General features: G+C 27.7%; 3 protein-coding genes across 3 annotated transcripts in view; all 3 read right to left on the bottom strand.

Moving 5' to 3' along the window:
- LOC126848573 (uncharacterized) overlaps window positions 1-1,529 on the bottom strand; it is a 2,930-nt gene extending 1,401 nt beyond the window's left edge. Inside the window, exons 1-4 of the mRNA XM_050589561.1 lie at window positions 1,372-1,529; window positions 1,059-1,178; window positions 542-659; window positions 93-354 (exon numbers count right to left, since the gene is read on the bottom strand). Of these exons, the coding sequence (XP_050445518.1) occupies window positions 93-354; window positions 542-659; window positions 1,059-1,178; window positions 1,372-1,515 (644 nt within the window). The 5' untranslated portion in view covers window positions 1,516-1,529. The remainder of the gene's footprint in view (window positions 1-92; window positions 355-541; window positions 660-1,058; window positions 1,179-1,371) is intronic.
- A 444-nt stretch (window positions 1,530-1,973) lies between these two features.
- On the bottom strand, window positions 1,974-3,566 carry LOC126849291 (odorant receptor 49a-like). The gene is made up of 5 exons (XM_050590980.1): window positions 3,488-3,566; window positions 3,262-3,352; window positions 2,687-2,823; window positions 2,111-2,243; window positions 1,974-2,024 (listed from the first exon to the last, which is right to left on the bottom strand). Exons 1-5 carry the CDS (start codon window positions 3,520-3,522, stop codon window positions 1,974-1,976), a joined length of 447 nt encoding a protein of 148 aa, XP_050446937.1. The 5' UTR covers window positions 3,523-3,566.
- Window positions 3,567-6,954: 3,388 nt separating this feature from the next.
- Window positions 6,955-10,628, bottom strand: LOC126848569 (uncharacterized). Its single transcript, XM_050589551.1, has 9 exons — window positions 10,113-10,628; window positions 9,701-9,820; window positions 9,518-9,635; window positions 9,128-9,389; window positions 8,645-8,827; window positions 8,418-8,508; window positions 8,184-8,320; window positions 7,102-7,234; window positions 6,955-7,005 (listed from the first exon to the last, which is right to left on the bottom strand). Exons 1-9 carry the CDS (start codon window positions 10,254-10,256, stop codon window positions 6,955-6,957), a joined length of 1,239 nt encoding a protein of 412 aa, XP_050445508.1. The 5' UTR covers window positions 10,257-10,628.
- Between the last annotated feature and the right edge of the window lie 412 nt (window positions 10,629-11,040).

The raw sequence follows: 11,040 nt of genomic DNA on the forward strand, positions 1-11,040 counted from the left end.
TCGAGATATTTTTTAAAATGGAATAATTATCTAATAAAAATGAAGTAATATTTTAAATGAAGATGAAGTAATATTTCTCTTACTTTACTTACCTGACAGCGTTAAATAAACTACAACCGTGTAACACACACACTATATACATGGTATCAACGTTTACCATACATCTAGTACTAATTATAGCTGCAAGATAGCAATGCAACAATATTGGTAAATAATATTTTTCTTTATCTACTCCCCATTCTCCCTCAAGCACATGTATAGTTGGCCGCGATTCATTCAACGGTATTATGATATCTAGAATTTTTGGTATTACCGGTATTGACATAAACATTACTACGAATACGTTAATATACACTGCAAAGAGAACATGACTACAATAATATTCTATTATTATTAATTATTTTTTATAATATAGAAATATTCTTCCAAACTTGATATATTTTTGAGCGTCAATTAATACAGATTCAAAGCAATTGACTATTAAATTATTATAGAATTTATTTGATATGTTTATGTAATTTAAAAATAATTATCCAATTACCCGCATAATATTTTGTCACTTTTTCACCAATGTTAGCATAATGCCTTAAAATATGAAGCTCACATTCGCTATGAAACAATCGCCAATGTTCATCCATTAGTTGTAATAAATATTGCAACTAACATTGAAGCAGAAAGAAACATTAGCGAGGTTTAATGAAGTAATATTTTTTTTATTATTTGTAAATATGTGTAATGGATGTACGTGTAAAATTTAGTAGTCTATGGAATATAAAAATTAAAGCTCTTTGGTCGAATCATATTTATGATTTTCCATGTATGTTTATGCATACTACAAAAAATACTAGAATGATTATGATTTATAATATAAAATTGTATTTATAATTTTGTATGTATGATGATATAATTGCATGAAATTAAAATCATAAATGCAATTCTGTCAAAAAATCAAGATCGTCTAAAATATGCTTTTTTATACTTGTCATTGAAAAAAAAATAAAAATCGTACATGCAATTTACGCAATACACATGCATACATAAATTGAAATGGAATTTACCTTTTTGTTATTTATAACAATGTTAAGTAATTTTATAGACGCACCAACAAGAAGAATAGAGGTAACTATACCATCGATAGTCATACTTAAGTCACCCCAGTTATTAAGCAGAAGAAGCACCTATATGAATTAAGGATAATAACAATATCGATCGGTGACTGAATGAGAAGAAGAGAGACAAGTATATCACAGAAATATTTCATTAAAAAAAAAAATTGGAATCATTTGATAATATTTCTTGCTGGTTATCACATTCGCTGTGATGACACAATTACACAATTATTTGTATAAATAATGTGTCTACGCGATTTACCTGAGTTGCAAGAACAGACATCTCGGCGGCTACTAAGAAATACGGTAACAATATCTTTATCACTCTAGGTTGATAAGGCCAAATGCCCAACTGCGACAAAAAGAATTGATTTCTAGAGTAGTATTTCAGCATGTCCCCTTGCATATCGTTTGCGAGACTGATCGTCTTCTTGCTGGATATCAAATTGAAGAAAAAAATGTAAAACAAATGCAATGGCGAGAAGGATATATCATTACGATAATTTCAGGTTGTCAGAAAACATTTACGCGCCACGATAGGTGGATATTCAATCGATCTATAAAAAGCGTCACTGCTCGCTATTAAATATTTATCTTTCACGGCGAGTAACATTTCCAACATTTTCGTTTCCTGACAACTCAAAATTATCGTACAGATCTTCCTCCTGTAAAACGAAATTATAGATTACAAAATTATAAATTTTCTGTAGAATAAAGTGAAATATACTGCGTTATATCGTTTTATTATGACGATATTACAAATATTCTTTCGTACACGGTACAATGGATTTTCACTAATAATTCTCCTAAATATGCTCCTGTATGATGATTTTGCAAAGATAAAGACGTTACAACCATGCACTTCTATTTCATGGATGCTAAGGTAGTGAAATACGACAGAGCAGTTTGCATCACCTTAAAATTGAATATTAATGCTTTGCAGTGTTATGCAATAGGCATTGTAAAAGGTGTTAAAAGATATATAAGTGACAAACACGTACCGAACTGCACATAGTCATTGACATAACAAACATATTTCCAGCCGAAAGTGTACAAGGAACGAAACTTCTATATAAAAGTATTTTTAATAAATTTTTGCTTTTTACGGAGAACGTGTACCATCCTGAACTGTATCTAAAAAAAAAAAACAAAAACAAAATATCATTAAAATGCTTTCAGTAGTTTGCTTTCCCAGCAGCTATGCGAATCGTTAGTAAGACGATAATTTTAGGTGAGATAACATGAAAAATAATAAAAAACATCGCCATTGAAAAATGATTGCAATAATACTTATCAAGTAAAATTATGCTTTGCGAAGACTATATGCGTGTAGAGATTAAAATTTTTTTACAGTAAAATCAAGTAAAATTTTTCAAGAATAATCATTTATAATAAAGCTTCTCGTTGTATATTTATGACATTGTTATTTCGTAGATTGTGATATGGAAGTAATGAATATATACAATACATTATAATTGCGAAGTAATTCTAGCTTATTTATTAAGATCAAGCTCTTTCACATGCTATACATATAGTTAAGTATAAAGTTAAAGAGCTAATCAAAATATGATCCTTACGCTTTGTCGAAGACGTCTGTGCTTTTATCTATTAGTAACTGTCCGGGAAAACACATGCATACAAGATGAGTAAATGCACTCATAGTTACACAAATATATCTTATTACTTCTTCCGTATGTCCTAATTTGTTGATAAGCTATAACAATTATATCATGGAGAATATTAATTACTCTAAAATTACCGAGTATCTTTTTAATTGCAGATTGATTGTTTATAATATATATATATATATATATATATATATATATATATATATATATATATGTATATATATATACATCTTTGTAATTAAACTTTAAATTCTGTTAAAATGAATTCTACTTAAAAAAATAAGTCTTTTGAAAAATGTTCTTTTGTTATTTGATTCCTCTTAAAATTTAGTTTGCGGAAAGTTTTTTTTTTTAATCGTCTATGAGAAAATTATTTATATTTCGACATTTTCAAAGAAATCTATTTCAAATTGGCTAAGAAATTCTCCATTAAAAAAAAAAAATTGGATAGCTTTAAACTTATATGATAAACTTATATGAAATACGTTTTTTAATGAAAGTATATTTATTTTTTAAATTCTTACTTGTATTCCAATTACGCTCATCATCAGCACATTGAAAGTTAAAAGAACAAACGTCACATATGTAAATGTAGAATCCAGTAACTGAACATATCTAACAATAACAGATCAGGATAGAATAATTTAATATTAAAAATCAAATAAAATAGTTTTATTGATATCAAATAATTTTGTTAAGATTATTAATTTCATTAATTTGACTATTATTATCGATAATAAAATTACGAACTCTAATGCGAGTTGATGTTTTCTCAAGCATAGCATCAATTCACGATAATCATCATCTATAGAATCGTATCTTTCTACGAATAAATGATAGTGTATTCTTGCGCGTATTTTCTCATTATTGTCAGTCCTAACATTTGTCTGGCCCACAATATTTTCAAGACGGTGGCTTAGAAATAAAACGATAAATAAGTTAGGATAATCTGTATCGACAAATTTTTTATGTGTGTTTATGAGTGAAGAAAAAGTTTTTTAGGACGATAATAAATTTTTAAGATGTTTAGAGAAACGATATTTCATATTTATTTTCAATAATATTCACCTGATAGCCGTAAATAAACTGCAAGCATGTAACACGCATATTATATACGTGGTATCGATGGATAACACAATTCCAACAGTGATCACACTCGATGCATAAGCATGAAATAGGATTGGATAATAATATTTCTCTTTGTCCACTCTGTATTCTGCTTGATATACATATTTCAATGGCCGTGATTCATTCAATGGTATTACAATATCTAAGATCCTTGGAGTTAATGGAATAAATAAATACAGCACTAAAATTGCGCAACAATATGCTGTAAAAAAAGCATATATTTGTACTTTATACTACAGTACATATCATATTTAAAAAAATAATTTCTTTGCGTTATAATTTTGTAAATTGGAATATATATGAAATGAAAGAATCTGATTTATTTTAATTTTAAACTCAACGAGAGAGATAAGAGAAAATATTTTGCATTTATATCTTATATTTATTATACTTATTATATTAAATTTTATATTATACTTATTATGACCGTGTTCCAAAATTCACTGTCAGTACTAAAAATCTATAATATATGTTACGTGAACTATAGATTTTTTTTGTACTGGCAGTGAATTTTGGAACACGGCCTATATTATGTGTAATGTTTAATCATATATAAGATATATCATATAGTTTGACGTTTGTTTCGGTGTATAGCGCGACATGATTCGCTATACATACACATATCGCAAAGACAGGACGTCGAATTATGCGCCATTATATTATTGTGTTTTCGCGCTCGTCTTGTCAGTCGTTCGGTGAGACTCGAGCGAATAGGTACCGATGCGATCTGCTTCATATGTCGTCGTATTACTTCTCCGTATACGCGATTGCGATAAGTGCTATGAGATATTACATGCAATTATTTGTTATAATTTTTACATATTAACGGTCTCAATCAACTTACGCGTAATAAATTAATGTCCATTAATTCATTGCGTTTTTGCAAATGAATGTGACTACCGTGAAAGAACCGCAAAGAATGAATGAGACAGGAGAAGGCCCGAGGAGTCATCGAACGAACAACAGGTGAATAAAATTTATAATAATAAAATTGATTTTTTCAAAAAAAGTTGTAAATTATCTATTTGCAAATATATCATATAATTATTATCAAAGTTTTATTTCTTTCTTACGAGACGTGTTAGGCTAATCGAAAATACGTTAAAGCAAATTTAAAGCTGTATTAAGCTAGTGTAAAATTAAATATAATTTTTTAAATAACCTAATAGATTAAATATATCGACTCAGATTTATTTGATTCAACTACATTGTAGAAAATCGCAGAACTTAACTTTGTGGCTTTTTATTAGATTACAAAATTATTATTACGTATTTTTCCATTATTTTCTAAAAATTAATATATATGATCATGATCATATGATCAGATTCCTCAAAATGGGCAAACTTTTTTTTGAATAAAAAACGTTTTTTTAATTACACTAAAAAAGTTCCAAGTATCAATCTTGCAATGTTACGTGGATTTCTTTTTAAATTATCATTTAAAAACATTACTTTTTACCTGCATAATATCTCGTCAATTTTCGACCAATATCAGCATAATATTTCAAAATATAATGTTCAGATTCACTGTTAAAGATTCTCCAATGATCGCTCATAAATCGTAGTAGACATCGAAACTGATCGACAATATAAAAAGAAAAGATTAACAACAAATATGCATGTATTAGTGATACTTATCTGCAAACTCACTTTGTCATTATTTATAATGATATTAATCAATTTTGCGTTAGAACCAACAATAGGAATAATGATAATTACACTTTCGACAGCTATATCTACATTACCCCAGGTATCATGTAATAAAATTATCTATGAAATAAAAATATATTGGTCAACAATAAAATAATTACGTAGTAACTTATATATATTTTTATTTGGAAAATAGATGGTTTATGTATTTCCTAACTAATTTCTTTTACCAACGCATTTACATTATTATATTGCACGACACGTTACCTCAGTTGCGATGACGGAATACTGTACTATTGTTAAGAAGCACGGTAACAGCACCTTGAGCACTTTATGTTGATATGGCCAACCACCAATTTGCGACAAAAAGAATTTATTTGTGGCATAGTATTCTTCCATCTCCGCATACATTATGTCGTAGGCAGTTCTTGTGCGAATATTTTGTCGCGAATCAGCTTTTTCCTTATTAAATGTTCGACATGAGGAAGAAATGACGTGGAACAAAAACAATATGATTAAGATAATACTGGCTTGTCAAACATTATATGCGAGCCGTGAAGGCTATATATTTAACTAATCAATGAAAGATACCGTCTCTACTAGTTATAGAATTTTTTTAAATTATTCGAGTAAAAATTGCAAAAGGTTTTTGAGATGATCGAGAAATACTTTGAAATTTTCTCAGCGAAAAAATATATAATTATCTCATATAAATGCTCGAAAAAAAGAGAATCGAGTAATTTTCAATTATTTCAATTTATCTTTAAAGCACAGATATTATCGTTGTATACTTTTTACACGCAGATTGATTTGTTTTTAATATCTACATAATATACTATCCATCTAATATATAAGTTATTTTAAAATCATTAAACATTTTTTTGACGGCAAATTCTCTGGCAGAATAACAAACTCTTCTCAATTTTTTCTTAGCAAAAATTTTGATGCATTAATTCGAGTTATAAATAGTTGAAAAAGTATGATTTTTTATAAACTAAATTTTGTAAACTCAAAAGATTAACAAAAATTCATTTTACATTTAATTTTAAATGAAATTTATTTTAAGAAAAAATTTTAATTTAGGTCTTAGTTACAAGACATATGATTAAAAAATTGAAAATTTACAAAGAAATGATAAGTTTTCTCGATATTTTTACCAAGGAGAAATCAAGTTGGCCGGAGAATCTGCTCTTAACAAACATTCAATGATTTTAGAACACTCTGTATACGTATTATGTTATATATTGATATAGTTGATGTTTCGGTTTTTAATAATTTACGTCGTTTGTTACGGAAAATTATAAAAATATAAAATATATAATATATTTTTGCAAAATACCATTTATGAGTACACATGACACATTTTAAAAATATTTAAAAATTTATTTTTATTACAGTATATAACGCTACGAAAGATATTTGATTAAAATAAGCAATCCTTATTTTAGAGAGGAGAATGTCATGAAATAAGACATAGCGGTCTGTACAACCTTAAAATGAAAACATCATTATTTTAGTGCGATATGTCTTATGCTATGAAATCGTTATAAATATATAGTTTATAATATTATATAACTTTCTTCTACCGTGCTATAATTGGCCATTGACATCACGTATATTTTACTGGCGGTTAACGTGCACGGCACGATACTCCTATACAATAATATCCGTAACAATCTTTTGCTTTTCAAGGAGAATGCATACCAATGCGATCTACAACTAAAAAATTTTTTATTTTTATTTTTGTCTGAGGCAATTATTAAATCCTCTACACATTAATATATATATATATATATATATATATATATATATATATATATATATATATATGTATGTATAATTATTAATATATTTTTAACATGTTCTAAAATTACCAAGTATCCTTAATAATAGATTCATTGATCAATCTCGACTTTTTGTTAATGAAAATGTCGAAAGAGATCATTTTTTGTATATTTCCATATTCCACGTTATATACATCTTTTTTAATTATAACTCAAATTAAAAAAAATTTTTATGATATAATTTATTTCTATGAAATAAATTTTGCTTGAAATAAATTGAATAATAATGTGTAATATTGTTAACTCCACAAATTACAATCTATGAAAAAAAAAAACTTGTTACAATCTCTTATAACTCAGAAATTATTAATCGTCTCGACATTTTTGCTTAAAGAAAAATTGTCTCCGAATTGATCAGAGAATCTACTATTAAAAAGATATTCGATGATTTTGCCACGTTCTGCATGCATATTAAAATATATTATAGGGAATATCTTAGAAACGCAATACTTTAAGATACAAAGTCTGACAAGAAGATTATATATATATATATATATTTACAACACTTACTAGATGTTTTACATTTTCTGTTAAATAGCAAAAATGCTAATGATATAGTAATCTTCTTGTCAGACTTTGTATCTTAAAGTATTGCGTTTCTAAGATATTCCCTATAATATATTCTATATATATATATATATATATATATATATATATATATATATATATATATATATATATATATTATATATATATATATATATATATATATATATATATATATATTATATTATATGCATTTTAAATGCATATGGTATTCACAATGTATAGTACAAAATTTCCCAAAGATATTTTTTTAAAATAACTTATTCTGTTATTTTTACGTTTTATCAAATATGTTTATGCTATGATCCATCAATCTTTGTCCTGGCAGAGACATGCATAAAAGATGAAAAAACGCTCCTGCGCACAAAGAGATGTATCTAATGAAATCCTCGGTATTATCAAGGTTACTTATTACCTAGATAAATAGAACATCTATAAATACAACGCTATGTACTCTGATTAAAAATAATCTTTTATCTTTTCTTCTTTGAAATATTTAATTATATACTTGCTTGAATTCCTATAAGACTCAAAGCGATCATGTTACATGACAATTGGATGCCTGTCGATAACATAAATGAAGATTCCAATAAGCGCGCATACCTGACGGTAAAGATATAACTAGTAAATTTAGGAATATATTCGATATAAATTCTTGTGAAATTCTTTACGAATCAACCTCTAAATAAGTTAATATTCATGATGACATTATTGAAATAAGTGAAAAAGTAATACAAACTGTATTGCCAGTTGATGTTTTCGCAAGCAAATGACTAATTCGCGAAATACTGTCTGCTGTTTGAAATAAATATCTTCTATTTCCATGTCTAGACATGTTTTTTCTTCATTTTTCGTACGATAGCTCATCCGACTGAGATGGTGGTGTTCTTTCGAAACTATAATTATATGTTCTAATCGATATCTGAAACAAATATTAAATTCAAACAGGTACCCAAGTTTTTCCAAAGATTATATTACAATTGCAGAGAAAAACGAATCAATTTTCTAACAACATATAATAGGTACTGATTTTCAAAAATTTTCTACTGAAAATTTTCTTAGCATATCCTAATAATATTGCTTATGTATATCTAAAATTCTAGATATAAAAATTATCACTTTATGCGCGCAAATAATTTTAATATTATTATAATAAGAAGAGAAAAAGAAGAAGATACAGTTTTATTATATACATCGTAATAAATATTAAAAATGTATTTACCCAACGGCTGCGAATAAACTGCAGCCATGCTGCACGTACGCTATGTAAGTAGTGTCGGCACACACTACAATCGACATGACCGCTACAACTGCCACATACGAATGAAACAAAATGAAATAATAATATTTCTCCCGATCTATATGATACTCAACTTCAAACAGAAACTTTCGCGGACGACTCTCATTGAGAGGCATCACAATATCCAGAATTTGCGGCGATATTGGCATTAACAAATACAATGATGTCGACACATAAACGTAAGCTGCGAACAACAATTAATGATTAATACGTCATGTAATAATATTTAAAATGACAACTATTTGCAAGATATAAATAAATTTACAATGTTTTCAATATGATTGAAAAAGTGAGTGACTGGTTTCTTCTTACTTGCGTAAAATATTACCACTTTTCTACAGAAAATGACATAATTCTGTAAGATTTCGACATCCGTAGGATTGTTAAATATTTGCCAATGATAATCGATCAGAGAAAATAGATATCGCATCTAAAAGATTTATATAGGACAACAAAAATTTGTATAAAATTAATGACATGTGTGTGCACGTGTACCTCATTAGTTCTAAAGCTAAGATTGAATAGCTTTGTGAAACAGGCAATTACTATGATAGTCGAAAGTATGCACTCAACAGCAATGTCGATATTACCCCAAGTGTCAAACATTCGTATCATCTAGGAAAATAAGATGTAAAAATTTATACAATATTACAATTTCTCTTTTGGAGAAATGGGTACATGGTAATTATTATAGTACAATGACACTGCAATATTTTTCCCGATGATAATTATAATAGTTAATATCAAAAGCAAATTAGCCAAGAAACTTGCAGACTAGGAAAATATGGTTTCTTAATATGTTTTTACTCTTATATCGATAATATTTTCATAAGCACAGTTTCAGAACAAATGTACCACGAGAAAGATGTACGCACGATGATAAACAGCCACGAGATCGAGTGGTTACCTCTGCTGTAACATAGCTGATATCGATGATCGCTAGCAGAATCGGTATTAATATCCTCATGGTCTTGCTCTGATAAGGCCAAATGCCGATTTGCGACATGAAAGTCTTGTTAACGCGGTAGTAACGTAGTATATCCGATTGCATGCTGCATCTATGCGTCTCGATGGACGATCTGTTATACGAAAATTATATGACGAGCGAATGCTTTATACGTTAAAGTATCATGCTAATAAAAATGTATGATAAAAATGACGTAGTGAATATTTATCATGTCACGTTGTCAGTTGCACGGTCAGGTATGTATTTCTTTAACGTAGTCATTTGAACAACGGTCGCGTTATCGATCTGACAGCTTGAACGATTGCCACTTTTCAGTGCGACAATTTAATTGAAGAACTCGATAAAGGGAGGGAAAGGCCAAATTTTGTATTATCATATTTTAAAGAAACGGAACATAAAAAGTTAGAGATATAGTAAAAATCAACTGCCCACGCAATATACAAGTTGCCCAGTTTGTAATCACTGTGATAATCCTCTTATTTCGTATTTATATATAAAATAATATGAAATGAAAGCATAATATAAAGAAATAATAAAAAAATTTCAATTACAAGGAATATATATATATATATATATACAATTTGTATATTATTTTTTTTTACATTATCTTTGTCATATTTTTATTTATTCTGTATCGCTTCTTTCTTCATTTTTTTTTTATCTATATTTTGCAGCAAAATTTTCAATTGTTCCATTAATGTGCGTGCAAAAATTGTGAAACACCATAAGGTAATAATTATTAATTATACATATGTGTGTATATATACAGGGTGTCCGAAAATTCGCACAACACTCTTTAAGGAAAGGTGTTATTCTGAACAGAAAAGTCCTGTACCGTATTTTTTTCTATAACGCAGTTATTATTGAG

This window comes from Cataglyphis hispanica, chromosome 4 (genome assembly GCF_021464435.1).
Source record: "Cataglyphis hispanica isolate Lineage 1 chromosome 4, ULB_Chis1_1.0, whole genome shotgun sequence".
Classification (NCBI taxonomy): Eukaryota; Metazoa; Arthropoda; class Insecta; order Hymenoptera; family Formicidae; genus Cataglyphis; species Cataglyphis hispanica.